Raw genomic sequence first — 22,231 nt, forward strand, 5'->3', positions numbered from 1 at the left:
CTAGGTGAATATGAGTATATTATGGGGTAATTATCCATTAAAACATGAAACCTACAAGCTCTAAAAGACATTTTTTTAAAAATCTTTCAAACAAACCGATGTGAAAATCTAGATCAGACATCGGTTATGTTGTCTGACCGATGTGAAATGGTCCATCAGACATCGGGTACTTTTATCAACCGATGTAAAATACTGGGTTAGACATCGGTTTCGTTCATTTGGTGATGTTAAATCCTTTTGTTTAACATCAGTGTTTTTTTCTAACCGATGTTTAATCTTTAATATTGTAAAATTTAAGACATCAGCTATTGAAAATTCGATGTTATTTGGCTTAAAATACATTGATTTTTTTACAGAACCGATGTCAAATGACTATTTGACATTGGTTTTTGTAGTTCTTTTTCTTTTAATATTGTTTCACCTAATGTCTTTTGTTCATTTTTACATCGGTTTTAAATTACCATTCTGATGTTAATGTACTGTAAATTGCATATGCCATCCTGGTACTATTAATAGCCCAGGGAACCAATTGTATTTTCATTCAGAAAAATACCAACAATATGCAATACATCCAACCAAATTTGTAAAAACATAGAGGTATACATTGATACCAAATTTACTAACATTCAATCCAACAAGAGCTCAATTCGGACATTACATTCCAAGTCTAAAATAAACATCCCAACTAAAAACAATAAAACCCAAATTCTCTAGTTATTACATCCAACATTCTAAACATATTTGACTAGTTAATATGTACCACTTGTCAAATTTCGACAATTCCAAACATAAATCAGAATGATGGATGTAATTATCACCAAACATCCCTTAATTAACCACCAACCACCAGCAAACACAATATCAATTCACATAGTTCAGAGGAAAGCTATATATATAGATACTTATCATTTTTACATCTTGTCTTGGATAAATTCAAGCACCTCCATCCGCACCTCATCCAGCTTCTGCCTTGTGTAGGACTTTCGAGTTTTGGCTGCCCACTATAAAACACACGTAAAAATTAGCAACCAGAATATTATTAACCAGAATTGCCATATGTATAATTAAATATAAACATAACCAACTATTTATAATTTAACCAGAAGAGGACCTATTCTATATTTAACCGTAATTTTCTTCGTTAATCCAAAACTATACCAGATAGTTCCTTATCACTAATAGTTATCTATCATTACTAATAATAAAAACAAGATCCATCTGGAAATTACTAATAATAAAAACTGATAATAAAAATGGCACTCATATTTATCTGTTCTGAAAAACTACACAAAAAAATTCTACATGCCATCTATCGGAAATGATTTGCATATATACCTTGGTAGTAAAAGATAGCTCCTTTTCAGTAATGATATCTTTCATGTATCGCATTATAACATAGCCACATTCAACCCCCCCTGGTTGTTTGGGAGATCCCTGTTACAATATAAAATCTGAATTAGCTCCAGAAATTAATTAAAACTACAAAGTGATAAAAAAATATAAAAAACAAGAAGATTCTTTATCTGAGGAGCTTTATTTCCCCTTCCAGTTTGAGCATTGTAGGATTTTATCGCTCTACATTGCAGAACAACAATAATATACATGATTATTTTTCAAAAGGGAGAATATTTACTATATATATATTTATATATAGTAAACAGAAATATATTACTCTGTTAATGATTTTTCCAACTCGTCAAAATGTGTTGGATGTGGCAGAGGGTTCAGAATATAAATGTCGCCATCCCAAATTACAACCAAAATCCAGTGGCAACTATATTTATAAAAAAGAAAAAAGAAAAACACAAGTCAGAAATTTTAAAAAAACTACCTAAATATATTAATTTGTAAAAGCATGTCTAAATTAAAAATACTTACTTATGATTATGTGGCATGAAGTACATGCGATAGGGACTACTCTCTTTCAACCGATTAACAAAATAAGAATGAAAAGATTTGTTCAACGTAAATGTTGCTCCTGGATCGAAAAATCCATATAAGACCACATCATCATTCTTCCTCTCAGTCTTAATCAGTCTATGCAAGAGTCTACCAGGGAGTGAATTACATTACTTATAATATCCATATAAAACATGAATATTGAATATGTAACGATAAAAAATTAACTTACGCCATATAAGCAGATATTGCAGCTTGGCCAATCATATCGAACTCCAATAATGCTTTCACATTTTCATGCAATATATAAATTATTTTCTCAGTCCCAAACACGTCCGAATCACACGGAATCGATATTGACTCCCCAGTGGCTTTCATGAAGACTGCAGCATGTTTGTATAACACCTTGTACTGCTTTGGCACATTCTTGTTTAGCTTCATTTTTCTATAATCATCTTGAAGTTTCTGCAACTCATCTTTCCGCTTAGACTGCCCCTGCAACACTTCCTTTTTCTTTTTCTACACAAAATTAAATAAAACAAGAATAATCGGTTATTATTGACATAACTACTATAGAATGCAACAATCAATTCAGAGTATATTGACATAATTTTTATATAACATACCGCTACAGTTGGGTAGATGATCAATTCACTAGGCCATGCTACGTGAGAGCCAACTGCTTGGCGTACAACCTCAATTTCACCAGGTATGGGCACTGGAACCGACGCCTCTGGCTGGATGTGTCCGTCAACCGACACACAAACATGTCCAGGCTTTAGAGGCACTCCGTGTACTGAAACATTCATCTCTTCGTGATCATAAAAAACTGTTCCAAAAGCAACCTTGTTCTCTATGCAATCCAGTGCAAGCTCACATGACTGTGGACCCTACATTATAGTGAGGGATCAATTTAATTTTATTGCATAAATCCCAAGTCTGTAGGCATATATCTAGTAGATCTTAATAATATTTTACCTTCTTTCCGCTCGGAGGAGAGGGGTCAAAACCAACAAAGTCTTCATCATTTACCAACAACTATTTGGCACTTAGCGGTTTAACAGCAACTCCAACATTCCGCTTATCAGCAGCTCCCTCTTTATTAACAGGTACTTGATAACTTGATTTGTCAGAGAAGATAGGAGAGTGACCATTCGAAGCATTAACCAAGGCCTTAAGTTCAGCCATCTCCCCCTGATTTCTCTCCAACTGATCCAACAACTCTGCCTTGGTAATTTTAGTCTTTTTCGCTTTCGGCAAATTGAAGAATGTTGTTGGAGTGACAAAGCCGCCAACCCCTCGAACCCTTCCAGCGTGCTCAGGAGTCTGAAGTGCCGTAGTCAACACATCTTCTGTTCCATGTGGAATAAATTCACCCTTCTCCTTCATTTCAAGTAACTCATCCTGTAAAATAAATGCAAACAATTAGTGCATTATTTATGACGCAATTATCTTTGAAGGGAATGCAGTATTAAAAATATCACTTACAATTCTCGCATTTATTTCCGCTTGCTCTTCAGTAAGCTCATCAGGATTCTTTGGCATCCTAGCCTTCCACCAAAAAATTGCACGATCAGGTTTCTCTTTCCGCTTTAAGTTCCCTTTCTTTATCTGTTAAAAAAGAGAAAATGTTTAAACTCCCTTAAAACTTAGAATTGCAAAGCCAAATAGATATGGTTCTTACTTCTTCTTCTCGCAAACCAATATACCCCTTCCTTGACAAGCGGTGATGATATTTCCGTTTACCCACTCTATTGCTCTGTAACTTACGTTGTTCCTGCACCAAAATAAATTAGTAAAAATTAATAAATATTATTTAACCAAAATCTATTTAATCATTTAACAAGTAAAATGACAATCCTGTATATTTTATTAGTAGAATATATTCATACCAGCCATTTGGGGCTCGTCCTCTCTGCAACAAATTTCTTCCAAGGTTTTTTACCAACAAACGCATACTTCTTCGGAGGCTTCATCAATTTCTTCTTTTTTCCAATAAACGGCATCACATATTTTGCAGTTAAATCAGCTTTAAACTGCCTCCATTTTTTACCTGCCGATTGTAGCACAAGCTTCTCACTTTCTGGGGCAATTTTGAATGTGTCCTAAAGAGCCACATAATATAAATTAGCCACATAATTTACAGTTACAATTTAAATAAAATGAAGAAGTCAACAAGGGATATAATTTACCTGGACATCATCCCATAATTTTGCTTTTAGATCACAATCCACTTTTGGCCAGTTTTCAGTGTCGATTGGAATCATTGTCCCTGCGAGCATTCCTATGTAAGACTGTAAAGTAGGCCTGGTATTTCCGATGGGAACTCCAAAATTATTGTATCTAACTTTAAATTTCTTTCCCCGAGCTTTCTTCACCACTACTTTGTGAAGAGCTGAAACACCACGCGCACCTCCTAGCCTTTTTTTTGCAGATTCAGAAGTGGTCATCGTTTCTTCACCACTACTTTGAGTTTGATATTGTGGAGGGACTTGAACCAACTTATCATTACAAGTCTCTGAAGTTTTGATATCAGGAACAATCTCATCCTCAACCTTTTCAGAGTTATTCTTCCCGTCATTTTCTTCGAAAATTACTTTCTTGGCTTTTTACTTCTTTGCCATTTTGCTCCCTTAGTCTGCATTAAATTGAATAATAAAGCCATCAGTTGAACAATATATTTTCAGTCCGTCATTAATTACAGTCAAGCATAAATAATAAATTGTAAAATCAGCAAGTACGAATACAACTATACAAGAACAATAATTTACCTAAACTGCAATCAGTAATTAATCACATCCGAAATAACTCTAAAGCATTTTATAGAAGTACAATTAAATAATGCAAAATAATTAAAGAAAAAATAATGCCATCAATCAGTAATTATGGATGAATTACTTATATGATTATAACAATGCAAAACAAAAGAAAAAAAAAATTAACAATATATTTTACACATTATAACACAATTAAAGGCAAATATATATGGTTCATTCAGTCATCCAAATTCCCATTAAGATATATATTTTACATAAAGCTACATCATCAGTCAGTAACGACATTAGGTGCAGGAGTTTTAGTAGCAGTATTTTTAATCCAAATTCCCTCAACATTAGGTCTAGCAGTATGAGCGACATCATCAGTAGTGACATCAGTTGCGGGGATTTCAGTGCAGAATGGGGGATGTTCCATGATCGTGTCTCCTAAGTCATCTTCATTATACAATTCATGGTAGTCTCGAGTTGTGGAGGACAGAACAATAGACCAGGTAGCATCAACGGGATCTTCAAGGTAAAACACTTGCTTGACTTGGTCAACAGAAACATATTTATCTTTTTTGTGACCTTGTCGACTAAAATCCACAAGTGTGAACCCAAGATCATCAACCCTTATTCCTTTATCATTACTTGCCCATTTACACAGGAACAAGGGAGCTTTGAATGCATGGTAGTCTAATTCCCATATCTCTTGTATGATACCGTAAAATGTCAAATAACTTTCTACGGGGTTCAAGTCCTTGGCACCAGAAACCTGGACCGCTTTAGCAATGAAAGACACCCCGTTGTTTTGAACAACGCGTATGTCATCTCGTTCCTTTGTAAAATATCGCACTACATTCACTAGATAACCTTGATAAGTTAGTACTGAAAATGATGTCTTGGCAGCGAGCCATCTTATCGTATCTGAAACACCTTTGTTGTTCTCCCTTAGTTCATCATTCACCTACAGATATGATAAGAAATTTTAAATCCTAAATAGCTAATAGTCGTCATTACACTACAGATCAAAGAACCTAATACAACATTGACTTTGTTTTGAAACCAATCAGCAAAGAGCCGATTGTGCTCTCTCATGAGCCAATGTAAGCTTTTCCTTTTCCCTCGGTGAATTTCTTCAAGATATTCCTTATGTATCCTGAAAAATGCATATGGAATGATATATTAAAGACACATTACAAGACTAATTACTGGATAATGAGGAATTGAAAACAACAAACTGCATAAACTCATAGAATATATGGAAACACTTCAGCGTTGTTTAGAAGGACATGTAGATGTGCTTCATCTCGCTCCTTCTCTTCCACTGATTTTATTATCACAGCGGATAATGGACCTGATATCTTATTATCTTGGTCCTTTGGAAGACCGGCAGTGGAGTAATTCTGACTAAGAAACTCGGTGCAGAATTCTACGGACTCTTCTCCAAGGTAACTCTCTGCCACACAACCTTCGGGATAATAACGGTTTCGAACATAACTCTTTAGTACTTTATTAAACCGTTCAAATGCATACATCCACCTATAAAATACTGGTCCAAATAAGCGTAGTTCCTGGACCAAGTGGACTACTATATGTACCATTACATCAAAAAATGACGCATGGAAAACCTTTTCTAGATCGCACAAGGTTAGTATAACATCTGACTGCAGCTTATCCAGTTTTGACACGTCTACTACTTTGTTGCACAAAGCATTAAAAAAGAAACACAATCTAATAATTGTGACCCTAACATGCTTCGGAAGAACGAAGCGTATTACGACCGGGAGTAATTGTTGGAGAAGAATGTGGCAATCATGTGATTTCAGCCCGTAAATATTCAAATCAGGCATGGAAACACAATTTTTTATGTTTGATGCATGTCCGTATGGAAGTTTCATCGACATTAATGATGACAAGAAAGTCCTTTTTTCTGCCTTTGACAAAGTAAAGGGAGAAGGAGGCAAATGTGTTTTCTTTACTCCTACTTGGGGAGCCAAATCAGATCTAACGCCCATTTCCATCATATCACGACGGGCTGCCGTACTATCCTTTGTCTTATGGCGCATATTTAGTAATGTGCCAATCAGACTATCACATACATTCTTCTCGACATGCATGACATCAATACAGTGCCTAACATGGTGAAATTTCCAGTATTCTAACTCGAAAAATACTGACTTTTTCTTCCATGGACTTTCAACCTTCTTTGCCTTCTTCATTTTCTTCCCAAATTCAAATTTGATTTGTTCTTGCTCTGCTAACACTTCTTCTCCGGATAGGGTTCGACGCGGCTGCCCAAACTCTTGTTGTCCATTAAAAGCAGCCTTCTGCCTTCTATAAGGATGATGTAGAGGCAAATATCGACGATGCCCTTGGTAGCGCATTTTCCTACTATGAGTCAAATATTTAGCTACGGTGTCATCTCCACAAACTGGACAACAATTATAACCCTTATTAACGCAACCAGATAAATTTCCGTAAGCAGGGAAGTCATTTAACGTCCACATTAAAACTGCTTTTAAAGTGAAAAATGATTTGTTATACGCGTCATACACATTTGGTTCCCCTTCCTTCCAAAGCTTTTTTAAATCATCAATCATCGGTTGTAAGTAGATGTCGATGTTATTACCAGGCTCATGCGGGCCAGGGACCAATATCGACAACATCATAAATTTTCTTTTCATACATAACCAGGGAGGAAGATTGTAAGTCACCAATATGACTGGCCAACAACTATATCTATTAGATAGGCCATTATTGTGCGGGTTTACACCATCCGCCAATAAAGCCAAGCGAAGGTTTCTCGGTTCACTACCAAAGGATGGCCACCTATAATCTATATTTTTCCAAGATGGAGAGTCGGCTGGATGTCGCATTTTACCATCTTGTGTCCGCTGTTGCGCATGCCAACACATTAGTTCAGCGGTGGAAGGAGATTTAAACATACGTTTAAATCTAGGAATTATTGGAAAATACCACATGACTTTGGCTGGAAGATTAACCCTCTCTTCACCTTTCTTTGTCAACTTCCACCGAGAAAGTCGACACTTAGGACACTTGGTTGCATCAGCATGTACACCCCTGTACAGTACACAGTCATTCGGACATGAATGGAACTTTATATACTCTAGACCTAAATTGGAGAGGTTTTTTTTTACTTCATATGCATTACTAGGTAACACATTATCTTTAGGAAGTAGAGACCCAACAGAAGAAAGGAGGTCAGTGAAGGCACTATCAGTAATACCAAACCTAGATTTTCAGTTATGCAACTTCAACATCGACTCTAACTTAGTACAGTCACTACCCTCATATAGAGGTTGCTCAGCATCGGCTACGAACCTCCTAAACTGATATGAATCATTATCATATTGACCCGAGTTATATGCCGCTTCACAAACATCAACAGTTTCCGAAACAACGACATGCTCCTGATCTTGCTCTGACGCTTCATCAGAGGCTTGCTCAGGAGGTGGGTGGAGCTTGCTCTTCAGGTGGACAAATAGCACTTGAAGATTTAGGACCCGTAGAAGCAGTCTCCCCGTGCCAAACCCAATGCACATAACCTAGACAAAAGCCATTGTCATAGATATGGCCCCTGATTGTTTTTATAGAGAATTTTTTAAAATTGGCGCATCGTCCACAAGGGCAAGGAATTTTGTTACGATCTTCAGAATTTTCTTCAGTATATATCAAGAAGTTTTCCATCCCCATTTCAAATGCTAAAGAATCCCTATCTTGCAAAATCCATGTCTTATCCATCAAATTTCCCTACCTGATAGCCACTATAAATATTAAAAATCCAACACATACTTATTTATAATTATTTAATAAAAGGCATATCAAATTTGTGTTGGTTACTGTAGGGATTAATTATATAAACTTAGAAAGGAGTAAATACCTTGATATCCTAATAATTTATAGTACTAATTCATTACTCTAAGATCCTATACATATACCCAATTAATTACAAAACTAGACTAAATTTATAAACTAGACTAAATTAAACCAAGATAATTAAAACAAATTAAACCAAGATATTTGAAAATATCACATAATTAAAAACCAATAATTCCAACATTCACAGCCAGACAATTGTTAAATTTCCTTCACATAAATAAAACTCAGTGAGAACTTGAGTATTGAAACAAATTCATCCCAAATAAATAAATTAAAATTATCTGTTACTTGTATCTGTGAGAAGGATAATTATACAAAATAATTACTATAATACAACACAAGTAACAGATAGTTCATATCAGGAATGCAGAGACTTGTTCATATCAGAGAAATGACTATCATACAAAACAAGAAATGCAGAGACTTGTTCATATCTGAGACCTGTTCAAATGCAGCCCCCAAAACCCCCCCAAAACACACTAATATGTATGAACAACCCCCATAAAACACATAATTAAAAACAGAACAGAAATATTTACATTTACATTTACATCAATGTACCTAAAACATTGATTTACATCAGTGTACCTAGAATATTTAACACGACATAAAATTCCCAAAAACATGACATAAAACCCCCAAAAAGAAACAAACATAAAACCCCCAAAAACATAAAACATTTACATGCACAAAGAAGAAAAACAGTAAAGAAGAAAAGAAGATAAACATAAAATATTTACATGCACAAAGAAGATATTAAACATAAAAATGAGGGAGATAAACAGTAAAGAAGTAAAGAAGAATATACCTCCGGATGCTTTCAATGTTCCGAAATCCCAATGTTGTAAAACCTCAGTGCTCCAACCTCCAGATGCTGTCTACCTCCAGATACTAGCTCCAACCTCCAAATACTAGCTCAATTTCAAGTTTAATTTGCTCTAATTTGAAGCTCCAAATCTTGAATTAGAATTGGGGCTAAAATTAGGGTATCGGGGAAAAGAGAGAAGAGACGGTTAACAGAGACTAAGGTAAGAAGAGAGAAGAAAGGTAAGAAGACTAAGAGAGAAGGAGGGGAGGGACGAGAGAGACGAGAGAGGCGAGGGTCGGGGAGAGATGAGAGGCTCGCGGGAGGTTTTTTGGAAAAGGGGGGGAAAATATGTTAAAGTGAATTTTTTGTTAAAATTAAAGGGGGGAGTGTACTGAAAAGCGGGGGGGGGGGGAGTTAAGTAATTTTTATTTTTTTTAAAAGGCCATAGACAACGGTTAACAAAATGAACCGATGTCAAAGTTAAAAACATATTTGTGGCCTTTTTAATTTCTGAAGATAGACAACGGCTACTAAGTGAAACCGATGTCAATATGCGTATTTAACATCGCTTTTTACAAAACCGATGTTAAACTGCATTTTAACATCAGGTGCATTACATGCCGATGTCTAAGGACCGATGTCGTATCTACTATTTCTAGTAGTGAAAGGGGCAAATAAAGCTGAACATCCTTTCCGAACGATGTCCCTAGTCCCTCAAACACTCGGGGTGAAGATGGATGTTAAAACCTCGAAAATTGCTGAGGTAAAACGAAAGCCGAAGATGCAATGCAAAATTGAACCATTGTTGAGGCGAAATAAAAGCCGAAGATGCAATGCAAATTGAACCGTTGTTGAGGCGAAATGAAAGCCGAAGATGCGATGAAAGTTGAATCATTGTTGAAACAAAAGCCGAAAATGCGATGAAAATTAAATAAATTACGCTAGGTCAAATACCGAATACGCGTAAACTATAAATTACGCTAAGTAAAACACCGAAGATGCGTAAATTACAAGTTAAGCTAGGTAAAATACCGAATATGCATAAATTAAAAATATTGCTAGGTAAAACACCGAAAATGCGTAAATTAAATAAATTACGCTAGGTCAAATACCGAATACGCGTAAACTATAAATTACGCTAGGTAAAACACCGAAGATGCGTAAATTACAAGTTAAGTTAGGTAAAATACCGAAGATGAATAAATTAAAAATATTGCTAGGTAAAACACCGAAAATGCGTAAATTAAATAAATTACGCCAGGTCAAAAACAGAAGACGCGTAAACTAAAAATATTTTAGGTAAACACCGAAGATGCGTAAATTAAAAATTACGCTAGGTAAAATACCGAATATGTGAAAATTAAAAATTATGCCAGGTAAAATACCGAAGATGCGTAAATTAAAAAATACTCTAGATTAAATATCAAAGATGAGTAAAATAAACAATTTATGCCAAGATTAATACACATATCGAAGACGCGTCAATTAAATAAATTACACTAAGGTAAATGTTAAAACCGGAAAAATGTAAAATAATTGAAATATAGAATGGAGACCGAAGAAGCATAAAAATAAATTATGCTAGGTCAAAAAAACGAAGTTCTGAATCCGAACTATTCAGTCCCTTAAAAACTCGGGGACAAAAATGACAATTTTGAAGGCTAGGCCGAAGACACATATAAAATTTCCTAAATTACGCTAAGGCACCAAAATAGCCGAAGCAGCGTAAAGGAAGAAATTTTTATCAAGGCACGAAAATAGCCGAAGTAACGTAAAATTTCCTCGAAATATGCGAAGGCATAAATAGAGTCGCTTCATATTAGATCTATATTATCTAGAGATAAACATGTTTTTTACACTAGATAGGGCGAACGAAAACCTATCTAGGGGCCACCCGAAGATGATAGATCATTCGTCCGTCCCTCTTTAAAATTTTATCTCCCGAATGAAACACTTATCCAGGGGCCACCCGAAGAAGATAAGTCCTTCGTCCTCACAATATTCCTTCGTTCGAAGGGAACATTACGCATGACATTATCTTTAGAAAGGGGGCGAACGAATACCTATCTAGGGGCTACCCGAAGAAGATAGTTCATTCATTCCCCCACTCCTTTCTAAGATTTAGAAACCGGACGAAACACCTATTTTGGGGGCTACCCGAAGATAATGTTTATAGCAACTGTTTACCATGAAATTTATAGCAACTGTTTAAAAAACAAGACCCATCTTTCAGAAAAGGGGCAAACAAAGCTAACATCATTTCCGAACAATGGCCCTAGTCCTTCAAACACTTGGGGCGAAGATGGATGTTAAAAACTTATAAATTGCTGAGGCGAAAAAAAAGCCGAAGAGTCGATGAAAATTGAACCATTGTTGAGGCGAAATAAAAGCCGAAGAGGTGATGAAAATTGATCCATTATTTAGGCGAAATAAAAGCCGAAGAGGCGATGAAAATTGAACCATTGTTGAGGCAAAATGAAAGCCGAAGATGTGATGACAATTGAACCATTGTTGAGGCAAAATAAAAGTCAAAGATGCGATGAAAATTAAACCATTGTTGAGGCAAAATGAAAGCCAGAGATGCGATAAAAATTAAAAATTGTCAAGAAAAAAGCCGAAGTTGCAATTAACGTAAAATCCGAAGATACAATTGCCAAAAATTACTAAGGCAAAGGACGAAGACATCACCGTTGAGGCGAAACGATAGCCGAAGATGCAATATATTAAAATTTTGCAAAATTGCCAAGGTAAAAAGAAGCGGAAGAGCCAATGCAAAAGAGAAATAAATTATGCACCAAGGTAAATAAACATCCAAATATGTGAAAAACACCGCATAACAAAAACAGCCCAAGGCAGAAGTTGCAAGTTCGGAGAGAGGAGATTGATAAAATGAAAATCAATTGTCATAATGGTCTTCATCCTCGCCCGAATTCTTCTATAGTACGACCGACGGGATCTTCCATTCCTTCGTCCAGAAGGAGCTTGTGATTCCAGTCGAGGCCATGAGCCTTCTCAATAACATATCAAAGCCGAATGGAAACACCTCTCTTCGGTCAGTTCTAGGTCCTCTCCCAACTTCCCGTTTATCTTCGATCTCTGCGGCTGAACGTCATATCACGACGAATGACCTTAGGGTTTATACCCAAAAATGGGTCACGCATATTGTCTATCGCCCACACACTAGTCCGATCAATAGACAGGGACATGTTGGTGATAGTGGCCCGATTTATAAGGCCCAATAGCTGAGGCCCATTAGGCAAACACGGACCGACCGTTAGAATAATAATTCAAAGAAACGTAACCCCCTGGAACATTCATTTTCCTCCAAGTGTAACGGCTGAAGCATTTATACCCAAGGTTGGATATATACACACAATGATATACACAATTTGAAGGAGAATGACATATACAATTTTGGTACAATCATAGTTCTTGTACGTTCCATCTATAGTTCTTGTACGTTCCATCTTACTCATGAAAGACCGATTACTGATTCTCACACCGGAGGTGAATCGGGGGGACAAACCCTCGCATTCTTCTCCTTGCAGGTCCGACCGAAGGATGCTCCGATCGAAGGATGCTCTACACGATCGAAGGACGTTCTATCATCATCAGAAATTTGGTCTTAACACTTATATTTTATATAAAATTCAATATTTGTTAATTGAAATTCCATTACTTATGATTTTTTTAAATAGTGATACTTCTAGAAAATTAACATTTACTGATAAAAAAATATTAAGGAGATTAAAAATATTAAATAAATAAACTGTTAGGGGTCATTTGGTCCAATATGTGATATCAGGTTGAAATCAGCCGTGGGGTTATAGTGATATAGATATCAAGTATAAGATATATCATATGTTTGGTTGAGTACTGAAATGATATTTTTATTTTAAAATATGTTAAGTCAATAATTTTATTTTTATTTTATATATTAATTTTATTATTATTTTAATATATTTTAGGTTCATAAATTTCTTTTAATACTAAAAATTTATATTTAATTGCTTAAATAGAAATTAAAATAGTAGAATAAAATGGATACTCATGCCCCTCACACATCATACCCACCCCCTCCCTGGGTATGAAAAATCCATGCCTTAGTAGTTTGAAAAATGTGTATGAATTTTTTTTTTAAACCAAACGTCAATATGAATTGAAATGACCGAAATCCATAACTTAAACCCAATGCTGAAACCCATAACTTACTCCAGAATGTGGCGAACTAAATGACCTGAGAGGGTTAGGTTTATGGCTTAATCTGTACTAAACAGGTTAACTTTCAAAATGCAGTAGTTAACATGTTATTAACGGTGTTCTAAAAATCACAAGTACTCACTTTACAAATTTGCGTGTTTTAGTTGGCCCGCTGGGCAATTTCACCCTTTTGATTAAAGTTAAAGTGTACATAATGATCATCATAATCACTCACTTTACAAATTGTGCTCCCCTTCTTTTTTGTACCTTGGCATTTTGTCTTAGATGTGTGATTCATGTAATAATTATCATCTTTCTAACCTACTGCTGGAAAGAGACTAAAATATGCACACAATACCTTTCACTCCAAAGCTTAGCTACTGGGTTCAGGACTTCAGGTACTACAATCATTTTGTCTACTCATTTTAACATTTTATATTGCCGCCTAATCTCTTATTAGGGTACCTAATTTGGAATAGGGATACAAAACTATAGCCTTTTTCTTGTTAGAATAGCCGAACATGAAAATGATTCCAAAATAACAACGATATAACAACTTTGTTTGCTTTACCTAAAGATTACCACAGATGGCAACAACTTTTCTAGCAATGGTTTAACTACTCCTGGAATCATTTTCTATTCAGTATTATACCCTACTCTAATCATACCTATCTTTGTCTTGTAATTGTAGGTTAGTTGTGTAGTTACAAACTAATCATACTTGTCATTTTGTATCCTCATTCCTCAACAAGAAGCAAAGAATCATGGATACTTTAAATACTATATTACCAACTATTATATCAATAATCAGAGTTGAGGTTAACTTGTTTACCGACAACTACAGAGATATAACAACTGAAAATCTATTATTTGTTTGAACTGAGCAACAATGGAATTAGAAGAAGCTTCTGGCTTCCAGCATTATTCGCAATGAAATTGCAAGATACAATTCTACTTCCAAAAAAGCTACTTTCTACAGACTATTATAGCAACTATTATGAACACCAAAAACATTACAAGTTCGATGAACGGATAAAAAGAGAAAGACAAAATGTACCATTGGCAGCGGCATTGAAGTTCCGCTATTTATTATCTCAAATAATTCACAGATGGATAACAAAACTCTAGGCACACAAAAGAATAGAAGGGCATAGGCAGAAAAACAACTGGACACACAAACTCAAAACACACATCTCCACACACACCAAAACACAAGAATTTTTACCGCTTAGATCAAATTCCACATAAATTGAGGATGCTTTGCACTGCCATCGCTTAATGCTACCTTTGATGTTGGAGGGGCTGTTGGCACTGGTGCTGGAACAGGATCAAACGTTTCCCATTGTGTGGTTATGACTACTGAGCCTGATGGTGAGTGTGTAGCTTCTTGCTTCTGCACATTTACAGGTGCATGCCCAACCGAAAGCCTCGATTTTTGATGCTGAGTTGGAGATGGGACCTGCTCACCCGAGTATCTCTGTTGTTGATGCCTTTGAATTGGGGATAGTTTCTGTCGAGGTTTCAGACTAAGACCGGCCCCTTTGCTGGTAGACATCGAGCTCTTGACAGTTAACATATCTAAAAGATTCGGTAATTTCTGCTCTTCGATTTTTGGAGCAATATGAGCTGCTGTGCTACCAGGCTTTAAGTTCTTTCCCTTTAACATATCTAATGTTTCCACAAGTTTCTGCACCCTTGTGACCTTCAAATAAATATATACAAAACTAAATTAAGAATTGTGCTATTCATGCAATTGAAAAAGCTTGTATCAAAGAAAACATTTACCTGCATTCTTTTCTTCTCTTTGACATCTCCATCAGCAAAAATGCCATCCAATTTGACAAGTTGGTTCATTAACAGGTCAAATAAAGTTACCAATTGCTTTTCTCCGACTTTCCCCCCTTTAGATATTATAGATTCATATGCCGAAACCTACAGAAATCCCATCAAAAAATATATCAATCAGGTAAAATCTGCATACATATTATCGTCAACATACCATACTCAACTAGTTGACCACGGGTATGGTTTAATTCGGTATAACTCAAAGTAAATATTTCATCTCAGATATTATTACCTGACCAGCAAGCCTATCAACCTCCAAGCTAATATCGGAAATAGCTTTAGAAGCTTTCTCCATCTTAGCATTCTTGCTCATCTCAAGAAGCCTCTTCTCTTTACCAACTGGATCTTCAACAAGAACAATCTTCGACTTATCTTTCACACCCACCATATCGAGAAAAGCTCTCGAATCCCTCTCCTTGTCTTTAAACAACAGCTTTTGATCTTCATGATGCACTCCTGTTGGCCCAGATAACATCTTCTTCAACTCCCCTGCATAATTCAATATAAACCAATATTCATTTCAATCAAAACTAAACTCCCCTACATAATTCAAAATAAACCAACATTCATGTCAATCAAAATTAAATAAATACACCGACACTGGCACAGGTAAACAAGCAACACGCTGCACATAAATCAAAATTAATAAAATACCAACACAGCACATCAATAAAAATTAAATAAAATACACCGACACGGACACGAGATGATCGAGCAACAAACTGCGCATCGCAAAACCAAACCAAACTTACCTAGATACAATTGATAACCAAAAAACAAGTGATGATATAAGAAACCTTACCAAAACTAGCTTGAGAGCTGATATTAATCTCATGATAAACAGAACCATGTTTGACCCGAACACGAACAGTTGGCGGCGGAGGAACACGGTGGTGATCTGAATCTGGGTCACGTTTCTGCACCAACATGCCACCAGGCCTCATCTCCCATTCATCCTTAGCACCGGAACTTTCATTCTCCAGTGAGTAAATACTCTTCATACGCATCATAGTTTTAAAAGTCAAACTAGTTTCAACAACTACTTAAACAGAGTTGTTGTCGGTGGAAGAAAGAGAAAGAAATACTTATTATGTAGTTGAGTTTCGATCTGTATGTAAAATAGTTACATACAAACTCACATAAACTACAACGAGTCATCTCAAACAGAGGTCACCATGCTTACACGAGGCCAAACTAAACAGCCACGCGTGCGTAACTCAAGTTACTTCTCTCTCTGTGTGTGTTTATGTTTATATGTTTGGGATAAAAAACAGAAAATCTTCAAGTATTTGCTATTTAGAACACCTTTCCTAGTATGAGGAGATGCTTTTAGATCTCTTTCTAATCATTTTCTTGGTATCAAATCAATTTGTAGAAGTTAGAGGAGTAGATAAAAACAAGGATTTTTTTATTAATTAATAATTAATAATTAATAATTAATAATTATATTTAAATAAGGATTATTAATTATAATTAATCCTGGGAAAAATAAAAAAATGGGAGATTGACCAAAAGCTATATCAACTGGAGTGGTTGGTTCTTATGAATTCGGGAGAGACGGAGACAGAGTGTGTGTGGAAGGAAACAGAGGCTGTAAAATTAATACTAAAATGAAACCAAAAACCAGCAGCTTAAAATATCACCAACTCCCTTTAATCTAATACCTACCTAGTTAAACAATATTTTATGCAAATGAAATAAGTATTTCAAATTCATATTCAGATAAATTTTAAAAAGTAAAACATATTACTTAGTACAAATATGTATATTATAACATTCAAACTAACAATTCAGCACATTCGGGTTATACAATTCATCACAAGTCTGTGCCTATATTATAATTTGAAAAGGTTATAAAATATATATTAAATTACTTGAAACTATCATATGTTATTATATCATTTAAAATTTAAAATAATTTTTGTTTTATATAGTTTTTAATTAAAATATTATTTTAAAAAGACGGTAAGATGTATAGAAGTATAGCTCATGATACTTCTGCTCCTCTCTAATATACCAAGTTTGGAGTTTAAAGTTTAGAAATAATTAATCTAATCTTATGTAGGCATAATAAAGTTGTGTTGATCTTATTCGGCGATTCTTACGTAAGAGTACAATTGTGTTGATCTTATCTAATGAGTTGGATGATTGATAAAATGTGCAGCCCATGACCCTTCGGCTCATTTCTTATATATCATATTCAGATTTCCGTTTTTAAAAATAATTGATATATTCTTACGTATGCGTAGATGATTTGATTTTATTCGGCTCTCTTACGTAAAAATAAAATGATTTTGATCTTATCCGATATATTAATATCATTTTCTTAAATAGAAATGGATGTGTATTATATACTAACAGAGATAATTAAATATGTCCATTTTCAATAATAATTTATAATTATAATATTAAATACTTAACATTTGATACAAAGTATCAACATACTCGTGTTAAAAAAAAGTATGAATATACTCATACCCGACTCCGTTATAGGATCAACTAATATCCCTCGTATGAATTGTCATAACTTACAACACTTATATTTAGATTAAACACAAAATTATATTGAAACACTGGGTTATTCTTGTCAGTTTGAAAAATAGCATCAACATAATTTTACAATAACTTCATATCTCCTGAATATACCAAAAATAAATCCTAAATCATTTTAGGTAAATAAAAATATTTTTAACTATTATCCAACGAGACTCACATGAACTAGACCGGTAACTACTTGGCATGATGTACATATACGAACGTCAAGATGAGTAATAAACATGGCATTACGTACATTAATAAATCCAACTATCGAATCACATGGACCTTACTCATGCACTCTTATAATCTATTGATCGAAGATCATTTTCCTATTAAGATCACGATATGTAACACCCTAGTCAGGGACGAATCTAAGACCTATCTCGATAGGGGATGTTGTACAAGACATGCATTTACTATAAAAAGACTAAGTCAATTTGACAATCCTAAGTAAGTTGTATTGTAATCTAAGTCTGCATTGTGTATTGTATCACTAAAGTTTGTAAAAATATAAATAGACTAAACTGGAGTATTTTTCTGTAAACAGTCTCAAGCCTAAGAATAAGTTCTGGAAGAAGATCATGAAGATCATGTTTCAGAGAAATTGTCAAAAAGTTTGGAGTTGAATAAACCTGTTTTTTTTTTGTGAAAAACATTCTAAGTCAAGAAGTCTACAAGTCACATATTAAGTGTTATAGAGAAGTCATTCGAGAACTGCAGAATGACTTATCGAGAAGTCAAGAAAAGCTACTAGAGAATTCAGAGATATCAACAAGCCAAATTGAAAACATGAAGATTGGAGATATAGACAAGTCATTTCTTCACTAGAGAACTCTGAGATATCGACAAGTCAAAATATCACTAGAGATCTCTGAGATATCGATAAGTCAAAAAATCACTAGAGATCTTTGAGATATCGATAAGTCAGTTTATCACTAGAGAACTCAGAGATATCGATAAGTCAAAGTGAAGATACGAAGATGAGAGATCTCGACAAGCAAAATTCTCTTATAGAAAACTCAGAGACTTCGATAAGTCAAACAAGTATAGATTAATTAGAGATCTCGATAAGTCATTATACTTATCGAGATGTCGAGTTCTCTATATGACTAACTGGAGATCTCGATGTAAAGCTCAAGTACAGAATGCAGGTCAATTTAATATCCAAGATTATCAATCAACAAACAAATCAATCACTGATTTGATAAGTCTACAAAAGCAGCTTGAAGAGTACAAGATCAAATGCCAAGATTAACTGGAAAAGTAAAGTCACAGTCAGGCAAGATTAGAAAAGATACATTAAGCCAGAAATAGAAAAATTTGGTTATCCAAAAGTAGGGTTTAGTACATACTGTGTAAAAACCAGTGTTTACTATTCTATAAAGTAAACACTGGATGCTTTGTTTTAAGTGTAACAAACAGATCTGAAAAATCTTATAACTCTCAAGAGAGAAGCTGAGTTCTTAACATACTAAAAACCCGAAAATTTTTAGCAAGCACTGGCTTGATTTTAATATAAAATTAAGTGAGTTTTGAAAGATAATTGTGTTCATGTGCATGCTTTAATTACTCTGTTAAAACATATTATCTCTACAATATAGATTATTTTGTTCACCACTCTTAAAAGTTTATAAAGCCATTAAAATTGTCTAAAACACATTCACCCCCCCTGTGTTGTATTCATTACCCAACAAGTGGTATCAGAGCAAAATATGAAAGTAAACAGATTAAAGATCTTGGAAGAATGAATACACAGAATCTAAGCAGTATTAAAATCCCCACCTTTGACAAATTTAACTATACACTATGGAAAAAGAAAATGTTGATGTTTATCAGGATGGCCAATCCATTATACATTCAGATCCTCAAGAATGGGCATTTCACTCCTATGGTAAGAGTTGAGGAATCTACAGATGGGGACATGGTCATTCCAGCATATTATGCTCCTAAAGATCCTTCAGAATACACTGAACCTGAAAAGAAAAAAGTCTCCCTGAATAGTGGCTTGCAACTGATCTTGATTGAGTCACTTGACAATGTAATGTATAATAACATTGTCAACTTTGACACAACCAAACAAATCTGGGAGAAAATAGAGATCTTGTGTGAAGGAATAGAGGAGGTTAGGTCAAACCAAAGGAGGATTCTTGTTTTTCAGTATGAGGGGTTTATTGCTAAACCAAAAGAAGGAATCACTGAAGTTTTTGAAAGGTTCAATAAATTGATAAATAACTTGCAGCTACATGATAAATATTATGAGGCTGAAGAGGTTAACCAAAAGTTTCTGCTAGCTCTTGCTGACCATCTTGAACAGAAAATATCAACCATTAGAGAAGAAAGAGATTTGAGCAGAATAACTTTGGAAGTTCTATATGGAATTTTGAAAACTTATGAACTTGAAATGATGCAAAGAAAGTCATTGAAAGCACATTATGGTCATATTGTTGATGGTTTAAGAGCTTTAATTGTAAATGACAGAGAAGAAAGTGAAGATGAGCAAGATGATCAAGTTTTAGTTATTCAAGCTATGGAACAGAAGAACAAAGGACCTCATAAGCAAGTTGTGTTGGAACTGGAGGAAGATGAATATTACACCTTGGATGAACTAGATGAATTGGATCAGTCCATGGCTTACTTGGATAGAAAATTTTCAAATATGAGAGTCAAGAAGCCAAGATTTTTCAAAGGCAAGGGACAATCTTCCAACAGTAACAATTGGAAACCAAAAGCTCAGTTCAATTCAGTTAGCAAAGGTGGCTACAAAATAAGATCTGTGGACATATCAAAGATAAGATGATTCAACTGTGATGAGTTGGGTCACTTTGCTACTGAATGCAGAAAGCCTAAAAATGTGAAGAAAGATAAGGCATATCTTGAACTGGAAGCAAAGTATGAAGCTCTCTTGAAAAAACAGTCTGGAAAAGCTTATATTACAGAAGGAAAGAGTTGTGATGATACTGATGTTGATGATGAGGATATAGAAGTTGGAAACTATGCACTTATAGCTTTTGGGCATGGAGAAGCATCCACTTCAAAATCAAAGGTACCAACTCTAACCACTATTGATTTAAATGCTAGCCAATATAAGGAGACTGTGGAAACGATGAATGTGTAGATTTTTCATATACACACTAGCCTAGTAACAGCTGCTGAGGAAGTCAGTAGGCTAACCAAGGAAAATGAGAAGTTTGAGAGTGAAAAGCAAAAGATGGATCTACTGCTTGTGGAGCTTAAGTCAGTCAAGTAAGAAAATGAATATCTGAAAAACAAGCTGAAGTGTGCTACTGAAATAGAAGCTGTGCTGAGGGAAAAGCTGGAAAAGAATGAAGTCAAGTTGAAATATTTCAGGAGTGCATCTGAGTTGGTTGGACAATACCATGAGAAGAACAAGCCATGTGATAATATAGCTATTGGTCTTGATTATGATGCTTTGAACAACAAGAAGAAAGATATAGGTGGCAAAGGAAAAGCAACAGAAAATGAAGATGTTCCAGCTATGCTGAAAAAGGTTGATTCACCTGTGTTCAAACCATGTGAAGTAGATTTCAGTGAAGAAGAGTTGATCATAGAAATTGCTGATGAAGACAATGAGAAGAAAAATACAGAAACAACTTCAACTTCCAAAGCTGAAAAGAAGCCCATGGTCAACCAAGATTCCAAGACACCTGTCAAGGAAATGAAAACTGAAGATGCAAAAAAGAAGAAGAAGAATAAAAATGGGAAGATTGGGATAAACAAGAGCAATAATTCTGCTTATGTTGCAGATGCTCCAAGGAAGCAATGTCAAATATGTGGCTATGTGAATCATCTAACTCACCTTTGTAAAAAGGTTGTTTGCAAGCCAGTAGAAGGAGCATGCAAGTATAATGAAGCAAATGCAAATGATCCCTACTCATTCGGTGACAAGTTGATTGCATCCCTTGCAACTTGGAAGTGATGAAAAGTTGCCACAAGCTGAGGGTAGACCTCAAAGAAGTAAAAATTGGGTCTACATCAAAAAGGAAAAATGCATAACAGTCAATGAACTCTATTTTATCTGAAATAACTTATTCTGATTCTGCTCACTCTGTTAATAAGAAGAAAATACCCAACACTGCGTGGGTTGCTAAACACACTTAAACTCATTGTGTGCAGGGAAAAAAAAAGAAAGTCACATGGATTATAGATAATGGATGCTCAAGACATATGACAGGTGATATGGCCCTGCTATCACAGTTTGAGGAGAAGGCTGGCCCATTGGTGACTTTTGGAGACAACAACAAAGGCTTCACAATGGGATATG

At 35.0% G+C, this 22,231-nt stretch overlaps 3 protein-coding genes across 4 annotated transcripts; all 3 read right to left on the bottom strand.

The window, feature by feature from the left end:
* Nucleotides 1-620: 620 nt before the first annotated feature.
* Nucleotides 621-10,290, bottom strand: LOC141708178 (uncharacterized). Of its 2 annotated transcripts, none has more exons than XM_074511677.1 (7): nucleotides 2,878-3,012; nucleotides 2,526-2,789; nucleotides 2,132-2,418; nucleotides 1,879-2,049; nucleotides 1,673-1,774; nucleotides 1,336-1,575; nucleotides 621-1,001 (listed from the first exon to the last, which is right to left on the bottom strand). In XM_074511677.1, the coding sequence occupies exons 2-6, from the start codon at nucleotides 2,706-2,708 to the stop codon at nucleotides 1,470-1,472; spliced, it is 849 nt and encodes a 282-aa protein (XP_074367778.1). In that variant the 5' UTR covers nucleotides 2,709-2,789; nucleotides 2,878-3,012; the 3' UTR covers nucleotides 621-1,001; nucleotides 1,336-1,469. The 2 variants fall into 2 exon arrangements, with proteins under 2 accessions (XP_074367778.1, XP_074367777.1); XM_074511676.1 differs by lacking the exons at nucleotides 621-1,001; nucleotides 1,336-1,575; nucleotides 1,673-1,774; nucleotides 1,879-2,049; nucleotides 2,132-2,418 and adding exons at nucleotides 3,388-3,510; nucleotides 3,584-3,676; nucleotides 3,792-4,004; nucleotides 4,092-4,537; nucleotides 9,367-10,290 and having other exon boundaries at nucleotides 2,651-2,789; nucleotides 2,878-3,303.
* LOC141697663 (uncharacterized) lies at nucleotides 4,945-8,221 on the bottom strand. The gene is made up of 4 exons (XM_074502157.1): nucleotides 8,001-8,221; nucleotides 5,925-7,910; nucleotides 5,700-5,814; nucleotides 4,945-5,622 (listed from the first exon to the last, which is right to left on the bottom strand). The coding sequence occupies exons 1-4, from the start codon at nucleotides 8,219-8,221 to the stop codon at nucleotides 4,945-4,947; spliced, it is 3,000 nt and encodes a 999-aa protein (XP_074358258.1).
* A 4,311-nt stretch (nucleotides 10,291-14,601) lies between the features above and the next one.
* LOC141708179 (BAG family molecular chaperone regulator 2-like) lies at nucleotides 14,602-16,834 on the bottom strand. Its single transcript, XM_074511678.1, has 4 exons — nucleotides 16,214-16,834; nucleotides 15,644-15,900; nucleotides 15,352-15,498; nucleotides 14,602-15,268 (listed from the first exon to the last, which is right to left on the bottom strand). Exons 1-4 carry the CDS (start codon nucleotides 16,419-16,421, stop codon nucleotides 14,795-14,797), a joined length of 1,086 nt encoding a protein of 361 aa, XP_074367779.1. The 5' UTR covers nucleotides 16,422-16,834; the 3' UTR covers nucleotides 14,602-14,794.
* Nucleotides 16,835-22,231: the final 5,397 nt, after the last annotated feature.

Source organism: Apium graveolens, chromosome 2 (assembly GCF_009905375.1).
Source record: "Apium graveolens cultivar Ventura chromosome 2, ASM990537v1, whole genome shotgun sequence".
Taxonomy (NCBI): domain Eukaryota; kingdom Viridiplantae; phylum Streptophyta; class Magnoliopsida; order Apiales; family Apiaceae; genus Apium; species Apium graveolens.